This window comes from Mobula hypostoma, chromosome 6 (genome assembly GCF_963921235.1).
Source record: "Mobula hypostoma chromosome 6, sMobHyp1.1, whole genome shotgun sequence".
NCBI lineage: Eukaryota > Metazoa > Chordata > Chondrichthyes > Myliobatiformes > Myliobatidae > Mobula > Mobula hypostoma.
Window position 1 is genome coordinate 8,804,739 of NC_086102.1, and position 25,588 is coordinate 8,830,326.

Genomic DNA, 25,588 nt, shown 5'->3' on the forward strand with positions numbered 1-25,588 from the left:
ATAATTCTGATTCAGATTATAGTGTCATAGAGTCATAGACCACTAGAGCACAGAAACGGGTTTTATAGCCCATCTAACCCTAATCCTAATGCAGCAATCTGCTGCTGTCTGTAGGGAGTTCATGTGGATATTCTCCAGGTGCCCCCATTTCCTCCCACATTCCAAAGATGTACTGGTTTGGAGGTTAACATCACCTGGGTGTAACTGGGTGGCGGAGGCTCTTTAGGCTTTGTTACAGTGTTGTATCTCTCTAAAAAAACTAGCTGCGCCTCTAGCCAAGCTGTATCAATACAACTACAACACTGACATCTACCTGACAAGGTGGAAAATTGCAGATATGTCTCAGAATCAGGTTTATTGTCACTGACATACAAGATGTCATGAAACGTGTTGTTTTGTGGCAGAAATGCAATGCAAAGGTATTTAAAAGATTACTGTGAGTGATAATGAGGAAATATATAATTAGTGTAAAAGGGGAATAGCAACATGGTGTTTGTGGACTGTTCAGAAATCTGATGGTGAGAGGAAAGAAGTTCTTCCTAAAATGTTGAGTGTGTGTCTTCAAACTCATGTACCTCCTCCTATATGGTGGTAATGAGAAGAGGGCATGCCCCAGGTAACAAAAAGTACTTAAATGATGGATACTGTCTTCTTAAGGCATCGCCTTTTGATGATGTCCTCAATGGTGTGGAGGGTTGTGATGGTGAAGGAACTGGCTGAGTCTACAACCCTCGGCAGCGTCCTGTGATCCTGTGCATTGGAGCCTCCATACCAGACGCTGACACCACCAGTCCGAATGCTATTCATCGTACATCTGTACAAATTTGCTCATCTTTGGTGACATACAAAATCTCCTCAAACTCCTAATGAAATACAGCCACAGCCATGCCTTCTTTGTAATTGGATCAATATGTTAGGTCCAGAATAGATCTTTAGAAATGTTGACACCCAGGCACTTGAAACTTCTCACCCTTTCCACTTCTGATCCTTCAATGAAGACTTGTATGTGTTTCCTCAACATCCCCTTCCTGAAGTTCACAATCAATTCCTTGGTCTTACTGTTGTTGCAACACCACTCAACCAGCTGATCTGTCTAGCTCCTGTATGTCTCCTCATCACCATCTGAAATTCTGCTACAGTAGTTGTATCATTGGCAAATTTATATATGGTGTTTGAGCTGTGCCTAGCCACACAGTCATAGATGTAGAGAAAGTAAAGCAGTGGGCTAAGCATGCATTCTTGAGATGTGCCAGTGTTGATTGTCAGCAAGGAGGAGATGTTATTTCTGATCTGCACTGACAGTGTGTGTCTTCTTTCTTTTAAATGCAACCAGGCTACTGACTGACTAACACAAAACAGCTGATATGAGTCCACAAGACACGGGAGTAGAATTGTACCACTCGGCGCATCATGGCTGATTTATTAACTCTCTCAACTCCGTTCTCCTATAACCACTGATGCCTTTGCTATTCAAGAATGGATCAACCTCCACTTTAAATATACCCAATGAATTGGCCTTCACAGCCGTCTGTGGCAATGAATTCCACAGATTCACCATCCTCAGGGTAAATAAATTATTCCTTATCTCTGTTCTAAAAGAAAGTCCTTCTATTCTGAGACTGTGCCCTCCGATCCTAGACTCCCCCACTATTGGAAACATCCATCCTCTGCACATCTACTCTATCTAGGCCTTTCAATATTCAATAGGTTTCAATCAGATCCCCCTCATTCTTCTAAACTCTAGTGAGTACGGGCCCAGCACCATTAAACACCTCTACTTTCTCAGTAAGCTAAAGGAATTTGGCACATCCCCACTGAATCTCAGCAACTTCTATCGAGGCACCAGAGGCACCATTAAAGCATCTATCCAGATGTATCACAGCTTGGCACGGCAATTGTTCCGGCCATGACCATAAGAAACTGCTGAGAGTTTCACAGCTCGGCGTATCAGGGAAACCAGCCTCCTCCCTCGTGACTCTGTCTACACTTCCCGCTGCCTCGTTAACGCAGCCAACATAATCAAAGACTCCACCCACCAGGACATTTTCTCTTCTCCCCCTTCAGATCAGACAGAAGATACAAAAGACTGAAAACATAAAAAAAAATCCTCAAGGGCAGTTTTTATAAAGCTACAAGATGGCCCCCTGGTACGATAGATACTAGGAATACCCCAACATCACCCAGCACAGATTATTGATCACAGTGCTGGTAATAGTTATACAGTTGTATATTTAACAATATGTTGTATTTGCACTTTATTTGAACTTGTACATCTCTAGAATATTTTGTTTAATCTGTTAATATTATTTTACGTACTGTAGGTGATATATGTACTGTGTTTTGCACATCAGTCCCAACAAGACATTGTTTCGTTTAGCTGTATATGCCTATATGGCTGAATGACAATAAACTTGAACTTGAAGGACTATTGACCTCATAATTTACCTTGCACTTTCTCTCTTAACTATATGACTTCATTCTGCATGCTGTTCATGTTTTACCTTGTTCTGCCTCAATGCATGCTTGTAATCCACTGATCTGTACGGACAGTATGCAGGGCAAGTTTTTCCCTGTAACTTGGTACATGTGACAATAAGAAACAATTTACCAACTGAGCCCTTCCAGCTCAATGAGCCCACGTGACCAATTGTTCTACTAATCAGTATGTCTTTGGGATGTGGGAGGAAACTGGAGCACTCGGAGGAAGCCAACATCAATAAAGGGAATACGTACAAACTCCTTGCAGGCAGTGGCGGGAAATGAAGCTGGTCTCTGGTGCTGTAAAGTGTTACACTAACCGCCACGCTACTGTACCGCTATTTTCAGCTAATAATGGTTCCCTGAAGCACTTTGGGACATTTTACCACATTAATCAGTTTGAGGAATTGCATGAACTCGTAGCAAAAACTGTAGAGGTTTTCTATTTTCATTGCAAACCTGTAATTAATTGTACAGTGATAAAATCGGGATGCTTTTTGAGGGTTGATACTAAACCATAAAATGTTAAATTCTTTGTTTGAAAACAGACTAGGCAATTGGACAAAAGAAGTTCGAAAGGAAAAAAGTTTAGAATTTCCTTGCAATCACACTTGCTCATATTTCAGCTGCAATGCAGCTGGTGACCGAGTCTGCCAAGTGGTCCTTTGTTGCGTGACTTAGGTTCAGAATGTTTAGACTTGGTAATATGCTTATAAATTAATTTTTCAGAATGGACAAAAAACGCTTAGACTCAGAGTGCTGTGATAGCATCTCCATGAAATGAGAAGTATTCCATGGAAATATGTGGCGTGCTTTAAATCCCACAACTGAGGCTTTACAGATTTTTCATGGCCGTCATCACCTGAAGAGAGGCTGCTGCTGCCCAACCAAACTGTTCCACGTACCAGCTTAGACAACAGTGATAGGAGATGGAGATGGTGGCTAATGAGGTTCAGAGTTTGCCTATTAGCAGCGCCAGCTCAAAAGCTTGTGGATTTAATTCCCAAACAAGTCCCTTAAGACCATAAGGTACAGAAGCAGAATTAGGACATTCAGCCCATCGAGTCTGCTCTGCCATTCCATCACGGCTGATTTATTATCCCTTTCAAGCCCATTCTCCTGTCTTCTCCCTGTAACCTTTGATGCCCTGACTAATCAAGAATCTATCAATCTCCGCATTAAATATACCCAATGACTTAGCCTTCACAACTGTTTGTGACAATGAATTCCACAGATTCACCACCTCTGGCTAAAGTATACCGCATCACTATTCTAAAGGGATATCATTCTATTCAGAGGCTGTGCTCTCTGGTCCTAAACTCTGCCACTAATGGAAACAGGAGGTCCATCAACCAGCCAGGGGATCAGAGGTTGAGAGGGTCAGCAACTTTAAATTCCGCGCTGTTATCATTTCAGAGGATCTATCCTGGGTGCAGCACGTATGTACCATTATGAAGAAAGCATGGCAGCTTCTCTACTTTCATAGATGTTTGTGAAAATTCGACATGTCATCCAAAACTTTGACAAACTTTTACAGATGTGTGGTGGAGTGGCCTTGAATGGAAAAGCCTACACAAAGTCGTGCATCACAGGTAAAGTTCTCCCCACCATTGAGCACATCTACACAAAGCGCTCTCACAGGAAAGAAGCATCCGTCATCAATGGCACCCCACCATCCAGGCCATGCTCTCTTTGTACTGCTGCATCAGGAAGAAGGTACAGGAGCCTCAGGACCTACACCACCAGGTTTAGGAACAGTTATTACCCTTCAGTCACTAAAATGTCCACTCTTTATTCCTTTTCATTATCCGGAGGGATAACTTCACTAAACTCACTTGCACCATCACTGATATGTTCCTACAACCTATGGACTCATTTTCAAGGACTCTTCATCTCATCCTCTCAATATTTATCACTTACTTATCTATTTTTTTTATTTTTGTATTTGCAGTTTATTGTCTTTTACACAGTGGCTGGGGCAGTCTTTCATCGATTCCATTGTGTTTCCTGTATGTACTGCTAATGCCTGCAAGAAAATGAATCTCAGGGTTGTATAGTAAATGGTGACCTTCACAGTGGTATGCAAAAGTTTGGGCACCCCGGTTAAAATTTCTGTTACTATGAATAGCTAAGCGAGTAAAAGATGAACTGATTTCCAAAAGGTATAACGTTAAAGATGACACATTTCTTTAATATTTTAAGCAAGATTACTTTTTAATTTCCATCTTATACAGTTTCAAAATAACAAAGAAGGAAAAGGGCCCGAAGCAAAAGTTTGGGCACCCTGCATGGTCAGTACTTAGTAACACCCCCTTTGGCAAGTATCACAGCTTGTAAACGCTTTCTGTAGCCAGCTAAGAGTATTTCAATTCTTGTATGGGGGATTTTCGCCCATACTTCCTTGCAAAAGGCTTCTAGTTCTGTGAGATTCTTGGGCCGTCTTGCATGCACTGCTCTTTTGAGGTCTATCCACAGATTCTCGATGATGTTTAGGTCAGGGGACTGTGAGGGCCATGGCAAAACCTTCAGCTTGTGCCTCTTGAGGTAGTCCATTGAAGATTTTGAGGTATGTTTAGGATTATTGTCCTGTTGTAGAAGCCATCCTCTTTTCAACTTCAACTTTTTTACAGACGGTGTGATGTTTGCTTCCAGAATTTGCTGGTATTAAATCAAATTCATTCTTCCCTCTACTAGTGACATGTTCCCCGTGCTACTGGCTGCAACACAAGCCCAAAGCATGATCGATCCACCCCTGTGCTTACCAGTTGGAGAGGTGTTCTTTTCATGAAATTCTGCACCCTTTTTTCTCCAAACATACCTCTGCTCATTGCGGCCAAAAAGTTTCTATTTTCACTTCATCAGTCCACAGGACTTGTTTCCAAAATGCATCGGGCTTGTTTAGATGTTCCTTTGCGAACTTCTGATGCTAGCAATCCTACGAGCAGTTCTCTCAGAAAGTTTTCTTGGTCTTCCAGACCTCAACTTGACCTGCACCATTCCTGTTAACTGCCATTTCTTAATTACATTACAAACTGAGGAAACGGCTACCTGAAAGCGCTTTGCTATCTTCTTATAGCCTTCTCCTGCTTTGTGGGCATCATTTATTTTAATTTTCAGAGTGCCAGGCAGCTGCTTAAAGGAGCCCATGGCTGCTGATTGTTGGGACAAGGTTTGAGGAGTCAGGGTATTTATAAAGCTTTGAAATTTGCATCACCTGGCCTTTCCTAATGATGACTGTGAACAAGCCATAGACCTAACAAGCTAATTAAGGTCTGAGACCTTGGTAAAAGTTATCTGAGAGCTGAACTCTCTTGTGGTGCCCAAACTTTTGCATGGTGCTCCTTTCCTTTTTACCCCCACTCTGAAATTGTACAAAAAAACACTAATCTTGCTTAAAATGTTGAAAAGAATGTTTCATCTTTAACTTTACGACTTTTGGAGATCAGTTCATCTTCTACTCACTTAACTATTCACAGTAACAGAAATTTTGACCAGGAGTGCCCAAACTTTTGCATGCCACTGTATGTACTGCACTTCGATAATGAATTTACTATGAACTTCGAACATCCTCTGTATATCCACTCTATCTAGATCTTACAATATTCAATAAGTTTTAATAGAAATCCCCTAAACTCCAGCGAGTACAGGCCCATCAAATGCTCATCATACATTAACCCTTTCATTCCCAGAATCATTCACCAGACAATCTAATTTGTCCCAAGTTTTCTTTAGTCAGGTCTTTTCCAAATATCTTCCATTTAATGAGCCCCTTAAAGAGAAAGTGGAATAGGTTTCTTACTGTCATGTGTACCAAGATATAGTGTAAAGCTTGTCTTTCATATAGGTCAATTCATTGCACAGAACATTGAGGAAGTACAAGGTAAAACATTAACAATCTAGAATAAAATTTATAGCTACAGAGAAAGGGCAATGCAGATAAACATTAAAATGCAAGATCATAACGAGGTAGAAAGGATGTCTTAGCATTAGAGAGGGTCCAGAGGCTAACAAGAATAATTCCAGGAATGGAATGTATGAGGAACACAAACATGAGAAAATCTGCAGACGCTGGAATTCCCAGCAACACACACAAAATGCTGGACCTGTTCTCAGCCCGGAACATCGACCGTTTACTCTTTTCCATAGATGATGCCTGGCCTGCTGAGTTCCGCCAGCATTTTGAGTATGTATGAGGAGTGTTTGATTGTGCTAGGCCTGTACTCCTCGGAGTTTAGAAGAATGAGGGGATGTCATTGAAGCCTATCAAATATTGAGAGGCACGTATAGAAGGGACATGGAAAAGATTTTTCCAATTGTGAAGGAATCTATGATCAGAGAGCACAACCTCGGAATACAAGGATGTCCCTTTAAAACAAAAATGAAGAAGAATTTCTTCAGCCAGAGGGTGGTGAAACAGGGGAATTCATTACCATAGATGCCTGTGCAAGCCAAGTCATTGGTTATATTTAAAATGGATATTGAAAGGTTCTTGATTAGTAAGGGCATCAAAGACGGTAGAATAGAGTGGAGGGAAAATAAATCAGCAACGATTGAATGGTGGAGCAGACTTGATGGGTTGAATGGCTTAGTCCTGCTCCCGTGTCTTCTGATCCTAAGGTTTGCCCATGTGGCTTTTATCCAGTAGTGTGTGGGATTACTCCCAGGCTGCTGGTTGCTATGGGCTGAGACAGATCCTGCAGTTCTCAGGCTGCACTATTGGCTTTACTCCAGCAGGGGTCACTGCAAAGTGGCTTTTCGGACCAATCTGGAGAGAGGAAGCAAAACTGGTCACCTGGAGGAATCGGCAGAACTTAAACAACAAAAAAAAACGCTGGAGAAACTGATCAGTTCATGCAGCATCTATGGAAAGGTATAAAAACCAACGTGTCAGGCTAACACCCTTCATCAGGACTTGGCCTGAAATGTCGACTCTTTATTCCTTTCCGTTGACGCTGTCTAACCTGAAGAGTTCTTCCAGTATTCTGTGTGTGTTGTTCAAGATTTCCAGCAACTGCAGAATCTCTTGCATTTAGAACTTAAACCAAAGCAGCAGGGATATTTCAAGAGAATGAAAATGGCAGAAACTTGATGTGCAAATTAGTTTGTATTTGAAGAGCAGAGATCTATTACGCCCATCACCGCACTTCACTATAGACATGCTAAACTATTTTTTATAATGTTCTTTACATCACAAATACATGCTGGCGTTTACGTATTTATGCACATTTTATTCAGTATCTGTACTTGAACCTCTAACTTTATTTTTCATATAATTCTTTATATGGGTCTCTACCAAAGGAGGAGTAAGGTGCTCCTTCCCTCCGCCAACCCGCAGGTCACCCTTGGGCAAGGTGTATCACCTGCTTAGCTCCCCAATGGGTCATACGAAGCCTTTGGAGCAGGTGGTGGATGGTCGTATGTGCAGCTGGTGCGTATCACAAGTCCTGATTATGTGACCTCTGAGGTCAGGTGGACAGGATCTCTGAAGAGTATTGGTAATGGCTGGGTCTTGTAAAGACACTGCCCAGAAGAAGGGAATGGCAAACCACTTCTGTGGAAAAGTTTAACAAGAAGAATCATTGCCATCCATAGAAAGGCCATAAACACCCACGTCATATGGCACAGCACAAAGCAAAAAACCGACAAATTCTTTATCATTATTGAATATTTTTTGTTGCGTGTTGTGCCCTGAAATTTCTAATACATGTAAATGTATATGGTGCATAAAGTAGGCCCTTGATCCTTAAAACTCACAGTAAATAAAGATGCTACACTCACTGTGCACAATACAATCCCCATCTTACCATTTCCTCTGGAACAGCTCCAGGCCGATCATTATACAAACGGTGGTTTCTCGAAACCTTCGGTATTCCTGATGCCACCTCTGTTCAAAACAAAACATGAGGGGATTGATAAGTTGGTTTATCACTGTCACATGTACTGAGATATAGGAAAACCTTTGTTCTGTATATCTTATGTGCATCTACAAGGAGCGCTGCTATGAGAAAGCAGCGACCGTCATCAACTACCCTCACCATCCAGGCCATGCTCTCTTCTTGCTGCCGCCATCAGGCAGGAGGTACGAGAATCTTAAGTCCCATACCACCAGGAACAGTTATTATCCCTTCAACCATCAGGCTCCTGAACTTCACTCATGTCAACACTGAACTGATTCCATAACCATGACTTCACTTTCAAGGACTCTATAACACTTGTTATCAATACTATTCTTTATTATTTAAGATTCATAAGGATGTTGCAAGGGCTGAAGAGATTGTGTTACAGGACGAAACTGTAAAGACTGGGATTGTTTTCCTTGGAGTGAAGGAAGCTGAGGGGTGAACGTAAGAGAGTTTTATATATATGGCCTAGTCCATCACAGGAAAAGCCCTCCCCCACCTTTGAGCACATCTACAAGGAACACTGCCACAAGAAAGCATCATCCATTATCAAGAACCCCCATTATTCAGGCCATACTCTCTTCTCGCTGCTGCCAGTGGGAAGGAGGTACAGGGGCCTTAGGTCCCACACCACCAGGTTCAGCAACAGTTATTGCCCCTTAACCATTAGGCTCCTGAACCAGTGCAGATAACTTCACTCATCTCAACACTACTGTAAACTGAATTCAACCTACTGGCTCACTGTCAAAGACTCTACAACTCAGTTCTCTGTATGCTTGTATGTATTATTTATTTATATGTACGGCACACGGATTGACACCATATGATGTGCTATCCACAATAACAAAATTCTAAATCGAAGCAAGTCCTTTAAGAAACTAGCAATAATGAACAATCTTGTAACAATAAAAACCAATAAAACTAAAACTAGCGAGACACGAAACAATGGTCTAGACGGTACCATTAACGATCTTAGCGTATTTAAGCAGTTTTAACCAGTCAACAAAAAAATTCATCCTCGTCTACTCCCTGGCTATAACCAGGCAAAACTGGCTTAGAGAAAGTGTGAATATGTAACTATACTCTTCACTTCTGCCACGCCCCAACCCATGTGGCAAATTACCCATAATAAATGCACTACAGAAAATACAGTACAGACAGAAAATAGATACATTGCTCTGACAATCTGCAGTTTGTCTTTTGAACATTGGTTGGTTGTCTGTCTGTGTGCAGTTTTTCATTGATTCTATCGTGTTTCTTTGTATTTACTGTGAATGATTGCAAGAAAATGAATCTCAGGATAATACGTGGTGACATATATGTACTTTGATAATAAATTTAGCTTGAGATCGGGTATACAACAGAATGCAGTTAGTCAGACTCTTACTTTCTATGTGATCAGTCTTCAACCCATGCTAGCACACTGACCTCATACTCCTCCATGTTGACTTCCTTGGGTTTGATTAATTCAAGCTTGGCCCGAGCAATTTTCATTACACTGCGACACCTTAAACACAGAAATGACGGAATGGGTGAGACTCAGAAGCAAACCTGCAGGTAATGACACCACACATCACTGTTCCTCTGAAAGATATCTCAGACCAGATCGGGACACTAGAATTAGTGGTGAAGCAGGTAACTATTACGCCGGGAGATGTGGCAAATTTCCTGGTGGGTGTTGACATCCCTGCAAAGCGTTCATGGATCTGGACTAGCTCCTTACCAAGAAAAGGTTGGAGGCCCAGAGGTGGCCTGTCCTGGTGTGAGAGATCTGTCTGTATGGAAGGGAGGTAAAGGGCTTGTTTTGTTTCATTACGTCGTTGTTTTTTGCTGCTTGTGTTGTTCTGCTGAACATTGTAGACAAACTATTTTGGTGCTGTAATGTGTGTTGATATCTACAGGCTGCCCCCAGCACATCCGTAAGGTGTGTTGGTTATTGACATTAAACATGCATTTCGCTGGATGCTTTGATATAGAAATCTGAATATATAATATAGAAAAATCAAAGCCTCGCAGCACAGTTGCATAGCGGACAGTGTAAGCACCCTGGGTTCAATTCCCATTGCTGTCTGTAAGGAGTTTGTATGTTCCCCTCATGACTGCATGGGTTTCTTCCGGATGCTCCATTTTCCTCCCATTTTCCAAATGCATACTCGTTTATAGCATGGGCTCATCCGGCCGAAAGAACCTGTTACCGTGCTGTATGTCTGAATAAAACTAATAGAAATAAAATAAATGAAAGATTGAAGACAGCTTGGATTTCATTGATTTGTTTTTGCCCATCCACACTAATCCCATTAGCCTGTATTAGACCATAGGAATAGGAGCAGAATTACACCATTCAGCCCACCGAGTCTGTTCTGCCACTCCATTACGGCTGACTTATTATCCCCCTCAACCCCGTTCTTCTGCCTTCTCCTCGTAACCAATGACTTGGCATCCACAGCCATCTGTGGCAATGAATTCCACAGGTTCACTACGTCCTGGCTAGAAAAATTCCTCCTCATCTCTGTTCTAAATGGGCATCCCTCTAATTCTGAGGCTGCGGTCCTAGACTCCCCCTACTATAGGAAACAACCTTTCCACATCCACTCCTATTTAGGCCTTTTAGTATTCGATAGGTTTCAATGACATTCCCCCCTCATTCTTTTGAATTCCTGTGAGCAGAGGCCCAGAGCCATCAAATGTTCTTCATATGTTAACCTTTCCATTCTTGGAATCATTCTCATGAACCTCTTCTGGATCCTCTCCAATGCCAAAACATCCTTTTTGAGATAAGGTGCGCAAAACTGCTCTCAATACGCTCCAAGTGCGGTCTGACCAATGCCTTAAAGCCTCAGAATTACATCCTTGCTTTTATACTCTCATCCTCTCAAAATGAATGCTCACATTGCATTTGCCTTCATTATCACCAACTCAACTGCAAGTTCAAGTTTAGTGAATCCTGCATAAGGTTTCTTAAGTCCTTTTGCATGTCTGATTTTTGAATTTTCTCCTCACTTAGCAAATAGTCTACACCTTTACTCTCTCTACCAAATGCATGGCTATACACTTTCCCACACTCTATTCCATCTGCCACTTTTCTGTAGACTCCCTGCTTCCTCAGCACTACCTGCCCCTAGACCTATCTTCACATATCCACAAACTTTGCCACAATGCTGTTAATTCCGTCATCCAAATCAATGAAGCGGTCCCAATATCAGCCCCAGTGGAATCTCACTAATCACCAGCAGCCAACCAGAAAAGGCCACTTTATTCCCATTCTTTGCCTCCTGCCAATCAGCCACTGCACAATCAGTTATAGCGGGCAACGGAGTAGTGGGAGACAGAGTAGGAAGGCTTTGGCTCCTGAGGCTTCGGCGAGCAGAGGCTGAGGTAGAGCTTCACTCCAAGTGAGGTAAGGCAGGGTAAGTTCCTTAAGTAAATCTAATTACCTTAAGAGTAGGTAATGGAGACAGCAGTTAGGGCAGTTGAGTGCTCCGTTTGCAGTATGTGGGAAGTCAGGGTGAGCACAATTGTCCCTGATGACTACACCTGTAAAAGGTGCATCCAGCTGCAGCTCCTGACAAACCGAGTTAGGGAACTGGAGCTGGAGCTGGAGCTGGAGCTGGATGAACTTCGGATTATTTGGGAGGCAGAAGCAGAAATAAGCAGGTGTTACAGGGAGATAGTCACCTCTAAGAGTCAGGAGACAAGTAGCTGGGTGACTGTCAGGAGAGGGAAAGGGAACAGACAGAATGAGCAGAGCACCCCTGAGACCATTCCCACCAATAATAAATACATCGTTTTGGATATTGTTGATGGGGACGACCTACCAGGGACAAGTTGCAGTGGTGGCGTCTCTGACACCAAGACTGGACCCTCAGCACAGAAGGGAAGGAGGGAAAAGAGGAGAGCAGTCGTGATAGGGGATTCGATAGTTATGGGACAGATAAGAGGTTCTGTGGAAGAGATCGAGAATCCCGGATGGTCTGTTGCCTCCCTGGTGCCAAGGTCCACGATATCTCGGATCATGTTCTCAGTATTCTCAAGAGGGAGGGTGAGCAGCCGGATGTCGTGGTCCATGTAGGGACCAATGACATGGGTAGAAAGAGTGAGGAGGTCCTGAAAGGCGAGTTTAGGGAGTTAGGCGCCAAGTTAAAGGACAGGACCTCCAGGATAGCAATCTCAGGATTGCTACCAGTGCCACGTGCAGGTGGGTTCAGAAATAGTAAGATAGCGCAGAACAACACGTGGCTGAAGACATGGTGCAGGAGGGAGGGCTTCAGATTTTTAGATAATTGGGCAGTTTTCCAGGGAAGGTGGGACCTGTTCCGGCGGGACGGTTTACATCTGAACTGGAGGGGGACAAATATTCTTGCAGGTAGGTTTGCTAGAGAGACTCCAGTGCATTTAAACTAGATACCCGGGGCAGGGGGGGGGGAGGGGAACCAGTGTTGGAACAGATGTAGGGGAGAAGGAAGAAAAAGAAAATAGTAAAGTTGTTTGCACCATTAGTAATAAACAGAGAGTAAGAGGTGGAAAATTTCTTAAATGCATTTATTTTAATGCTAGGAGCATTATAAGAAAGGTGGATGAGCTTAAAGCCTGGATTGATACCTGGAAGTATGATGTGGTGGCTATTAGTGAAACATGGTTACAGGAGGGGTGTGATTGGCAACTAAATATTCCTGGATTTCATTGCTTCAGGTGTGATAGAATCGGAGGGACAAGAGGGGGAGGTGTTGCATTGCTTGTCAGAGAAAATATTACAGTGGTGCTCTGGCAGGATAGATGAGAGGGCTCATCTAGGGAGACTATTTGGGTGGAATTAAGGAATGGGAAAGGTGTAGTAACACTTATAGAGGTGTATTACAGACCACCAAATAGGGAGCGAGAATTGGAGGAGCAAATTTGTAAGGAGATAGCAGATATTTGTAGTAAGCACAAGGTTGTAATTGTGGGAGATTTTAATTTTCCACACATAGACTGGGAAGCCCATACTGTAAAAGGGCTGGATGGTTTGGAGTTTGTAAAATGTGTGCAGGATAGTTTTTTGCAGCAATACACAGAGGTACCAACTAGAGAAGGGGCAGTGTTGGATCTCCTGTTAGGGAATGAGATAGGTCAGGTGACGGAGGTTTGTGTTGGGGAGCACTTTGGGTCCAGTGATCACAATGCCATTAGTTTCAATATAATTATGGAGAAGGATAGGTCTGGACCCAGGGTTGAGATTTTTGATTGGAGAAAGGCTAACTTTAAGGAGATGCGAAAGGATTTAGGAGGAGTGGATTGGGACAATTTGTTTTCTGGGAAGGATGTAATAGAGAAATGGAGGTCATTTAAAGGTGAAATTTTTGAGGGTACAGAATCTTTATGTTCCTGTTAGGCTGAAAGGTTAAAAGTTTGAGAGAGCCATGGTTTTCAAGGGATATTGGAAACTTGGTTCGGAAAAAGGGAGATATTTATAATAAATATAGGCAGCATGGAGTAAATGAGGTGCTCGAGGAATATAAAGAATGTAAAAAGAACCTTAAGAAGGAAATTAGAAAAGCTAAAAGAAGATATGAGGTTGCTTTGGCAAGTAAGGTGAAAATAAATCCAAAGGGTTTCTACAGTTAAATTAATAGCAAAAGGATAGTGAGGGATAAAATTGGTCCCTTAGTGAATCAGAGTGGACAGCTATATGTGGAGCCAAAAGAGATAGGGGAGATTCTGAACAATTTCTTTTCTTCGATATTCACTAAGGAGAAGGATATTGAATTGTGTAAGGTAAAGGAAACAGGTAGGGAAGTTATGGAAACTATGATGATTAAAGAAGAGGAAGTACTGGCGGTTTTAAGGAATATAAAAGTGGATAAGTCTCCGGGTCCTGACAGGGTATTCCCTAGGACCTTGCGGGAAGTTAGTGTGGAAATAGCAGGGGCTCTGACAGAAATATTTCAAATGTCATTAGAAACGGGGATGGTGCCGGAGGATTGGCGTATTGCTCATGTTGTTCCATTGTTTAAAAAGGGTTCTAAGAGTAAACCTAGCAATTATCGGCCTGTGAGTTTGACCTCAGTGGTGGGTAAATTGATGGAAAGTATTCTTAGAAATGGTATATATGATTATCTGGATGGACAGGGTCTGATTAGGAACAGTCAACATGGATTTGTGTGTGGACGGTCATGTTTGACAAATCTTACTGAATTTTTTGAAGAATTTACTAGGAAAGTTGACAAGGGTAAAGCAGTGGATGTTGTCTATACGGACTTCAGTAAGGCCTTTGACAAGGTTCCACATGGAAGGTTAAGAAGGTTCAATCGTTAGGTATTAATATTGAAGTAGTAAAATGGATTCAGCAGTGGCTGGATGGGAGATGCCAGAGAGTAGTGGTGGATAACTGTGTGTCAGGTTGGAGGCCGATGACTAGTGGTGTGCCTCAGGGATCTGTACTGGGTCCAATGTTATTTGCAATGTACATTAATGATCTGGGTGATGGGGTGGTAAACTGGAATAGTAAGTATGCAGATGATACTAAGATAGGTGGAGTTGTAGATAATGAAGTAGGTTTTCAAAGCTTGCAGAGAGATTTAGGCCAGTTAGAAGAGTGGGCTGAAAGATGGCAGATGGAGTTTAATGCTGATAAATGTGAGGTGCTACATTTTGGTAGGACTAATCAAAATAGGACATACATGGTAAATAGTAGGGCATTGAAGAATGCAGTAGAACAGGGGGATCTAGGAATAATGGTGCATAGTTCCCTGAAGGTGGAATCTCATGTGGATAGGGTGGTGAAGAAAGCTTTTGGTATGCTGGCCTTTATAAATCAGAGCATTGAGTATAGGAGTTGGGATTTAATGTTGAAATTGTACAAGGCATTGGTAAGGCCAAATTTGGAGTACTGGGTACAGTTCTGGTCACCGAGTTATAGGAAAGATGTCAACAAAATAGAGAGAGTACAGAGAAAATTTACTGGAATGTTACCTGGGTTTCATCACCTAAGTTACAGAGAAAGGTTGAACAAGTTGGGTCTTCATTCTTTGGAGTGTAGAAGGTTGAGGGGGGACTTGATAGAGGTATTTAAAATTATGAGGGGGATAGATAGAGTTGACGTGGATAGGCTTTTTCTATTGAGAGTGGAGGAGATTCAAACAAGAGGACATGAGTTGAAAGTTAAAGGGCAAAAGTTTAGGGGTAACATGAGGGGGAACTTCTTTACTCAGAGAGTGGTAGCTGTGTGGAACGAGCTTCCAGCAGAAGTGGTTGAGGCAGGTTCGATGTTGTCATTTAAAGTTAAATTGGACAGCTATATGGACAGGACAGGAATGGAGGGTTATGGGCTGAGTGCAGGTCGGTGGGATTAGGTGAGAGTAAGCGTTCAGCACGGACTAGAAGGGTCGAGATGGCCTGTTTCCATGCTGTAATTATTATATGGTTACTCTATCCATGCTAGTATCTTTCCTGTAATACCATGGGCTCTTATTTTGTTAAGTATCATGTATGGCACTGTGTCAAAGGCCTTCTGAAAATCCAGGTACACAACATCCACTGATTTTCCTTTGTCTATCCTGCTAGCTATTGGATCCCTAACCTACTAGGCCTTGCCTATTTAAATGCCTGACTAAATGTCTCCTAAATGCAGTGACTTGCATCTGATTCCACCACCTCCTTTTGCAGAACAATCCAGCTATCATTTAATCTCTGTGTAGAAAAAAAAATTGCTTACATCCCCTTTATAACTCTGTCCTTTCATCTTAAACATACCCTCTTGCTCTTTTCCAGCACAGCCTCTAATGCTCCCCATCCTCTCCTGGAAGGCTGCAAACAGTGACACCATGGTTTGAAGCCGAGTCCTTGCTATGACCAAGACCCTACAGCTCCTCCGCCATCTGCAAATAAACCAGGTAACTGGACTTGCAGCATTCCATCCTATCAATGTCCAACAGGGCCTTGCGATCACAAGAAAAGTGACTAAGACATCACTCGCTGTTAGACTGCATACCACCTTGGCGCACCAACTCCTACGCCTCTCTAGCAACATGGTCCACACCAAACCCCTTCAGTTCCTCCAACAAATAACTCATTGAACGGGTAGATCTGCAGTACCTTAAGTTATTAATATCCAGGGTCTTGCAATTGTAAAAAATACGCTTAAAAAAGACAATCACAAACAAAAGAAAATCTGCAGATGCTGGAAATCCAAGCAACACACAAAAAATGCTGGAGGAACTCAGCAGGCCAGGCAGCATTTATGGAAAAGAGTAAGTCAACGTTTTGGGCTAAGACCCTACAGCATGACTGGAGAAAAAAAGATGAGTTGTCAGAATTAGAAGGTGGGGGAAGGGGGAGGGAGAAACACAAGGTGACAGGTGAAACCTTGTGGGTGGGGGGAAGGGTGAGGTAAAGAGCTGGGAAGTTGATTGGTGAGAGATCCAGGGCTTCAGAAGGGAGAATCTAATAGGAGAGGACAGAAGGCCATGGAAGAAAGAAAATGGGAAGGAGCAGGGACTAGGCAATCAACTTCCCAGCTCTTTACTTCATGCCTCCCCCACTCCAAGTTTCACAGATCACCTTGTGTTTCTCCCTTCCTCCCCCCACCTTCTAAATCTGACTCCTCATCTTTTTTTCTCCAGTCCCGCTGAAGGGTCTCAGCCTGAAACGTTGACTGTACACTTTTCCATAGATGCTGCCTGGCCTGCTGAGTTCCTCCAGCATTTTGTGTGTGTTGCTTAAAAAGGACAATAACACCTTCGATTGGTCCCTTAGAAATCGCTGCGTCCGAGCACACCAACATCTTACCAGAAATCACCATATTGTCATATGCCTTTGCCACCACCACATCCATCTGTATTGCTGCTTTCAGAGAACTACGGACTTGAATAGTGAGGTCACTCCGTTTACTTGCATTTCTTAACATGCTGCCATTTACAGTGTACATCATATTCCTATTAAACTTCCAAAAATGCATTACATTGGACTTGCTGGGATTAAATTCCATCTGTAGCCCTCTGCCTATCTCACCTCTTGATTTACATCATGTTTGTAGTCAAACAATCCCTTAACTGAAATCCACAACACTACGGACTTTCAAGTCATTTACCCAGACTTGTTCTTCAAATCTTTGTACAGCACTACAAACCTTAGTCAAGAAAGGATTAAAAAAAAGGCATCCGTTAGTCTTGCGAGACCATAGATCTGCATCTTCACTCTCCAGGGCGCAGGCCTGGGCAAGGTTGTATGTAAGATCAGCAGTTCCCCATGCTGCAAGTCTCCCCTCTCCACAACACCAATGTTGTCCAAGGGAAGGTCTTTAGGACTCATACAGCTTGGCACCGGTGTCGTTGCAGTGCAATGTGTGATTAAGTGCCTTGCTTGAGGACACAACACGTTGCCTTAGCTGGGGCTTGAACTAGCCTTAACCACTTGGCCACGTGCCCACACAAGAAAGGATATAAATATGTTAAACTCAGTCAAATTTACCTGACTGATCAGGTAATAATTACACCAATGGTTTTGATCAGAGGGCATAATTTTAAGGTGATTGGAGGAAGGTATTTGGGGAATGTCAGAGGTAAATTTTTTGAACAGAGAGTGGTAGGTGAAGCACTCTGCCTGTTAGAAGCAGATACTTTAGGGACATTTAAGAGACACTTAGGCACATGGATGAAAGAGAAGTGGAGGGATACAATATGAGGGAGGAAAGGGTTAGATTAATCTTGGAGTAGGTTTAAAGGTCAGCACAACATGGTGGACTGTACTGCTCTATGTTCTGTAATCTCTGAATGGACAAGTTGTCTTATAAACAATAAAATATAGGTACAGGATCAGACTCATGAATTTGCTCCGCCATCAATCATGACTGATTTTGTTCAACCTCATTCTCCTGGCTTCTCCCTGTAACCCTTAATCCCAATCCATTTCTGCCTTAACTACACCCAACGGCCTCTGCAGCCCTCTGTGGCAACAAATTTCACACACTGACCATCCTCTGACTGAAGAAATTCAAAGTTCAAAGTACATTTATTATCAAAGTATGTAAAGTACACCACATCTAACCTTGAGATTCGTCTCCCCACAGGCAGCCACATAACAAAGAATCCCAAAAGAACCCATTAAAAAATAGACTGTCAAGCACCAATGTGCAGAAAATAAAACAAATCCTACAAACAATGAAAGTAAGCTAATAACATTTAGATATGAAGCTCACAAAAATGAGTTCACAGCCACAAAGGTAGTCACAGCCGATCTAAGCCCGTTATTTGCAATTTCTCCTCATCTCCTTTTTTAAATTGTTGTCCCTTTGCCTTAAGGCTGTGCCCTTGATCCTAGACTCTCCTACTAATGGAAACATCTTTTCCACATTCACTTTGTCCAGGCCTTTCAGTATCTAGTAGATTTCAATGAGATTCCCTCTTCATCTTCCTGAACTCCATCGAGCACAAGCTCAGAGACATTAAATGCTCCTCGTGTTAAGCCTCTCATTCCTGTGAATCTCCTCTGGATCCTCTGCAGGGTAGCACGTCCTTCCCTGGATACAGGTCCCAAAGTTATTCACAATATGCTAAATGCAGTTTGATCTACCGCTTACAAAGTTTCAGAAGTGCATCTTTGCTTTGAAATTCAAGTCATCTCTGGATGAATGTTAACATCACATTTACCTTCCGTATTACTAACTTGACCTGCACGTTAACTTTGAAGGAGTCCTGAACTAGGACTCAAGTTCAAATTCAAGTTTATTGTCATTCAACCATACACATGTATACAGCCAAAGGAAACATGGTCAAGGTGCGAGAACACAGTACATATAGTCACCCAGAGCACATGTAGTTACGATCCAGCCCATACAGTCACAAAATTAGTCCCCGAGTGGTACGGACTTAAGATTGATGGGTGTTATGTTTTGTAACTCCAAAACATAACACTAATCGAAAGAAAAACTTGGGAGCCCTGGAGAACGTCTTAGTTTTGTTTTTACTTTAAGTGAGGTGATGTGTCATGTAATGATGTATGCCATTCACATATGCTTACGTATAACCTGTGGTTCCTTAGGGTTCTTATAGCAAGAGGTGGTAATGGTGTGCGTCTCAAATAGCCTCTAACAACCCAGTCCAGCTCCTGGCCTTCACGTGTGGCTTAGCTACTAAGCCCAGGGGAACCATTTCTACTGACAGGAGAAGGGACAAAGGCAGGTGACTGGCGCCTTAAAACCAATCGCTCTGAGCAGATGGGGCTCATCAGCCGTAGTTGGCAGCTCATCTAGAAGGAAAACTCTGATCTTAAACCTCCACTGCCTTGTGGCTATACCCACTTATGGAGAAGGCTGCAGGAGTGAACCCCCAGGGAAAACTAAGAGCTGGAACCCCTAAGGCAGTCCTACGTTGAGTTCAACGCTGACTGGCAACTCTTGCAATGCTGCTGACACCAAACTGTATCGGTCACTGCCATTTTTTCAGGTTCAACCGATGCATGGTGAAGGAAAGCTTGCTACATGGACAACAGTCTACTCTCCATATTGAATTAGCACACACAAAATGCTGGAGGAACTCAGCAGACCAGGCAGCATCTATGGAAAAGAGCACTGTCAACGTTTTGGGCTGAGACTCTTCAGCAGGACCGAAGAAAAAAAAGATGAGGAGTAGAGTTAAAAGATGGGCGGAGGGGAGGGAGAAATATTGTACTGTGCTGGCTTGTGTATCTATGCAGTTAGAATATAACATCCATGGTCAACCCTGACCAATGGTGGGCTTGTGACATATAACCCCTTAGGAATTATTTAAACAGTCAAACAAAGAATGCTTAAACAAACAACATATTTAGAATATTGCTCAAATATTATATATAGGCAATCGTTAGTCTCGTGAGACCATGGATTTGCACCTTGGAAGGTTTCCAGTGCGCAGGCCTGGGCAAGATTGTATGGAAGACCGGCAGTTGCCCATGCTGCAAGTCTCCCCTAAAACATTAGTGAAAAGATGAAAAGAGATCAGTGATGTGTCTGTCAGTTGCAGAGTTGGTGGGGGAGGACGTGGGTGGGTGGGTGGTAAGGCATGGAGACAGATGTACTCTGTCGAATAGAGTTTAGAATTGTTATTTTTATCATTATTTTCAGGGTAGTTTAACTTTTCTCTACTTGCTTGCTTATAAACTCATCTATTTCCATGTAAAATTTCAGTGAATTTTCCAGTAATTACAGCACTGTTGCTTATGCATTTTTCTCAAAAATTCTTTGTTTTCAGTAGCAGGTGTGACTTCATTTGAATCTGGCTATTTTCTAGGTTAATTGTTATCACTGGAATATTTGTTATCTCTGGTCTGAGAATGGGACTGTTTTTTCCTTCATCTTTTCATTTCTTGTTCAGTCTTTGCTCTTATAACACTTAATAAAATTGCTTAGAGAAATGTTTTGCACCTCATTCTTGACTCCTGAAGAACCTATGAATCACAAAAGCATCGGGATCCAACAAGTCCCTTTGCACCTCTGAATTTACTCCCTGATTAGAAATGAGGAGATGTTGAGGTAAACCGAGATTATATTCTGCTGGAGCTCAGGAAGTTTAGAGCTGACTTCAGTGGAACACAGAAAATCCTGCATCGCATGTCAAATTGGATATTTCCTTACGTAGAGGAACCTAGAACCGGAGTTGCTGTTTAAAGATAAAATGGTGACTTGACTGGATGGGACTACAACTAGAGGTGATGCATTACGGGTAAAAGATGAAAAGTTTAACGGGAACATGAGGGGAAACTTCTTCACTCAGAGGATCTTGAGAGTGTGGAATGAGCTGCCAGCACAAGTGGTGCATGCAAGCTCAATTTCAACGCTGAAGAAAAATTTGGATAGGTACATGAATAGCAGGGGTATGGAGGGCCATGGTCTGGGTGCAGCTCAATGCAACTGGGCAGCTTAAATGGTTTGGCATGGACCAGATGGGCTGAAGGGCTTGTTTCTGTGCTGTTGTTTTCTATAACCTGATGGATAGTAGGGGTATGGGGGGGGGCGGTTGCTATGGTCCAGGTGCAGGTCGATGCAGATGCAGACCTAGATGGGCTGTTTCTGTGCTGCACTTTTCTGTGACTCTATGACTGCCCACGTCAGATTTCAGAAAAAATGGCTTCTCTCTTTGGAGCCATCTTCCTGAAAGAACGATGGAAGCAGAATTTTTGAATGTATTTAAAGCTTCTGTATGTTAATGATAAACAAGAAGGTAAACTAAGGTGGGGGTTAGTCGGAATTCACCATCGAGGTTATAAGCATGGCAACCGCGATCTTATTGAGTACTGGAGCAGCTTTGAAGGGGCTGAGTCACTAACTCAACATGAAATACATTTCCCAGAGTCAGAGAATGGAGAACCAGAGGGGATTGGCTCAAGGTGAGAAAGGATAGATTTATTGGGAAACTGAGCAACAACTCTTTCTCCCAGGAGGTAGTGAGTATATGGAAGTAGATGCCAAAGGAAGTGGCTGAGGCAGGTGAATTAACAGATTTAAAAGGCACTTGATCAGGGATATGGATAACGATAAGATGCTGGTAAATGGGACAAACTCAGAAAGGCATCTTGGTTGGCAAGGACCAGATGGGCTGAAGGGCCTGCTTCCTTGCCGTATGACTCTGTAGCATTATTTCTGTTCTAATTTACATTTTTGTCAAATAAATCAATTTGTCAGTAAAACAATTATGATTTATTTGCTTAAAAACTAATTTTACTAACTGTAAAGTGCTGTGGTATGTCCCAAAGATTTCAAAGGTTAGCTTTTTTTTGTCACATGTACATTGAAACATAGAGTGAAATGTGTTGCTGCATCAATGACCAACACAGGCAGAGCGTGTGTGAGGGGCAGCACGCAAGTGTCACCATGGTTCCAGTGCTAACATAGCAGGTCCTCAACTTATTAACCCGACTCTGTATGCTTTTGGAATGTAGGAGGAAACTGGAAGATCTGTAAGAAACCCACGCAGTCACGGGGAGAAAGTCCAAACTCCATATAGATTCTGGCAGGAATTGAACCCAGTTTGCTGGTGCTGTAGAGTGTTCAGCTAACTGCTACGCTACCATGCCTCCCAAAGATCAGAGGAGCTCAGTTTATTTTGAGAAGGAAAGTAATAAAAAGTACCGTTCATCGAAAGTGAGGTTGCGATCTGCAAACTGCTCGAGCAGCGTCCTCTCGATGATTTTCTTTGGCGCTTCGTTGTGAAGCAAGTAGACAATCACGTGCTTCAGTCGGTTGTCATTGTCCAGGGTGGTGTCCTCCTGAGCCAGCCGCACCAAACGCGAGTACTCCGCCGTGAAAGCCTGGAGGGACAAGAAAACCCACCAGAGATGCATTCAGAGGGCGCCGACACTGCTCCGAACCACTGCTGGTACCCAAGGGTGGGACAGGGGTGAGGACATGGGAAGACTGAAACGAAACAGAACCACCGTTTCTGCCAAAAACATGCAGAAGTAAATCTGTGATTTAATGCACACAATACATACCAGCCTCAAATGGGCTTCTTGTTAAAGCTTGCTGTTATAATCACATGCTATAGTGAGTTAATTAAAACATTCTATCCACGTAGACAATAAACCCTAGAATTTTATTCCCGCATATTGGCTGTGGACATTGTTAACTTACCTGAGGGGCAATAGATTTACGTCTGGAAGACGTAAGAGGGGTCAAACAGACCTCACTTGAGCCTCCCATACAGAGTTGCTGTGATGTGATTCAGCCCAGATGGGATGGATACCCAGAGCATAATGAATCTGTGGAATCCATTGCCACAGATGGCTGTAGAGGTCAAGTCATTGAGTATATTTAAAGCAGAAGTTGATAGGTTCTTGATTGGTCAGGGCGCCAAAAGTTACGGGTAGAAGATATGAAAATGGGCTTGAGAGGGATAATAAATCGGCCATGATGGAATGGTGGAGCAAAATTGATGGGCCAAATGGCCTAATTCTGCTCCTATGTCTTATGGATAGCTTCAACTAAGATATGGAAACACAAAAGATTGCCAATGCCACAGTCTGGAGCAAAAAGGGAACTGCTGGAGGATCTCAGTGGGTTAAGCAGAACCTGAGGAGGGAAAGGGATAGTCAAGACCCTACAGATTCCTGCTGCATTTTGTAAGGAGTTGGTAAGCTCCCTCCACGACCGTGTTTTCTCCAGGTGCTCCGGTTTCCTCCCATATTCCAAAGACATACTGGTTAGTAGGTTAATTGGTCACATGGGTGTAACTGGGCGGTTCCGGCTCATTGGGCGGGAAGAACCTGCTTCAATCACTAAAAAAAAGAAATAAATGAAGGTGTGACCAGTTGTTGAACTGTCATCCACCACTCAAATGGTCACCGGGAATGGATGGTCACTTTAACAAAGTACTGACCATGCTCAATTTGGCACAGTGTCCTCAAAAGCAGAAAGGGAAAAATAAAATATATTGTTCAAAACTCTACTGATCAAACTCACACAGCTTGCTTCCATCGCATTACACACATCAGTGGTTCTCTCTCCTAGACCCTTTTCCTTTCCCCAGTCCAAATTAAGGACGGTAGGGGAAGTATCTAGTCACGAACAGGTTGGGCAATTGCACTATCTCTGGGATTGCTTTCCAGTTAAAGAGCAGCTTTATTTGTCACATGTACTTCAAACCGTACACTGATACAGAGATCCTTCTCCAAGGATCGTCACCATGATCCCCAGAGCGATACAGACTGGAATTTACCATCTGGCACTTAGCTCTGGGTAGAGTTATCCATGGCAAGAGGGTTCCAGACAAAGAGCAATCTGACCAGGACATCAACGGTGGAGGAAGGCTGCAGCAGTGAAGGGTCCCCAGTCATCTTACACTCCATGCCATTTGACTCTAACTGCAATCTATCAAGGGCCATGTGGTGGCTGCCCATGCATCAGCCTCCATGCATTAAAGTCACAAACAGGCATTCTCCATTAAGGGAAACCAGCCCAACATCCCAGATTAAGTCCTATGTGGATCTCAGATTGGCCTCTAGATCGACCCGAACACCCACCAATAACCCCTTATGCTGGGTCAAAATCATGGAATTTCCTCCCTAAATGCACTGTGAGTGTGCCTACACCTCAGGGACTGCAGCGGTTCTGGAAGGCAGCTCATCACCACCTTCTCAAGGGCCACTAGGGATGGGCACTAAATGCTGGCTGAGCTGGCGACGCCCATATCCCATAAATGAATAAAAAATCTTTAGAAGAACATCATACTCAACTCGAGCCATCATACCGGAGTGAAATGCATCGTTCGCATCAGGGATGTGCTGGCGGGGGCAGCCCACAATTGTCACCATGAATCCAGCACCAATATGGTACGTCCACAACTTACTAACTCTAAACCATACAACTTTGGACTGTGGGAGGAAAGTGGAGCACCCGGAGGAATCCCATGCAGTCATGGGGAGAATGGAAAAACTCCTTACAGACAGTGGCAAGAATTGGCACTGTAAAGTGCTATGCCAAATGGTACACTACCATACAGCTCAAAATGAGCGTCACTCAAAGGAGCTGGCTGAACTGAGAACACAAAGGCCAGTCAATGCATTTCAATCACTGGCACAGATCTGTTGAAGAAGCCACAGAAAAATAACTCTCAGTAAATACAATCACATTTTCAAATCTCTCTCTCTCTCCTGAGCTTCCAGATGATATCATTCCACAAGATTTAAAACTATGGCTGTGAAGTGGGGAAAATTTGGTGAAGCTGTTTACAGTAGAGCCAGTGTGTTTATTCAGCTTGGGAACTCCATAGGTTATAGTTTGAACACAGTTTCATTTCGATCTTTAAGTATAGTTTGCCGGCAGGAACTGAACTTGAGGAACTTGCCTTAAGACCACACACCATTGGAGCTATTCGGCCCACTGAATCTGTTCTGTCATTCGATCACAACTGAAATATTATCCTTCTCAGAGGAAGTTCATGAGAATGATCCCAAGAGTTAAACGGTTAATGTATGAGGAGTAATTGACGGCTATGGGTCTGTTCTTACTGGAGTTTAAAAGACTGAGAGAGATCTCATTTGAACTTACTAAGTATAGAAAGGCTTAAAAAGAGTGGACAATTGAAGTATGTTTATAATAGTGAGGGAGTCTAGTACCAGAGGGCACGGCCTCAGAATAAGAGTCTGTCCCTTTAGAATTACTTTAGCCAGAGGATGAATCTGTGAATTTCATTGCCAAAGATGGTTGTGGAGGCTAACTCATTGGGAATGGTGGAGCAGTAGTGATGGGCTGAAAGGCCTAATTC

The 25,588-nt window shown here is 42.9% G+C and overlaps 1 protein-coding gene across 4 annotated transcripts in view; it reads right to left on the reverse strand.

Annotated features, from left to right (window-relative positions):
• Positions 1 to 25,588, reverse strand: part of usp25 (ubiquitin specific peptidase 25) — a 243,587-nt gene that overhangs the window by 36,490 nt on the left and 181,509 nt on the right. For all 4 annotated transcript variants that reach the window (XM_063050256.1, XM_063050258.1, XM_063050257.1 and 1 more), the window contains 3 exons: positions 22,456 to 22,634; positions 9,807 to 9,885; positions 8,283 to 8,362 (listed from right to left, as the gene is read on the reverse strand). In XM_063050256.1, the coding sequence (XP_062906326.1) occupies positions 8,283 to 8,362; positions 9,807 to 9,885; positions 22,456 to 22,634 (338 nt within the window). The remainder of the gene's footprint in view (positions 1 to 8,282; positions 8,363 to 9,806; positions 9,886 to 22,455; positions 22,635 to 25,588) is intronic.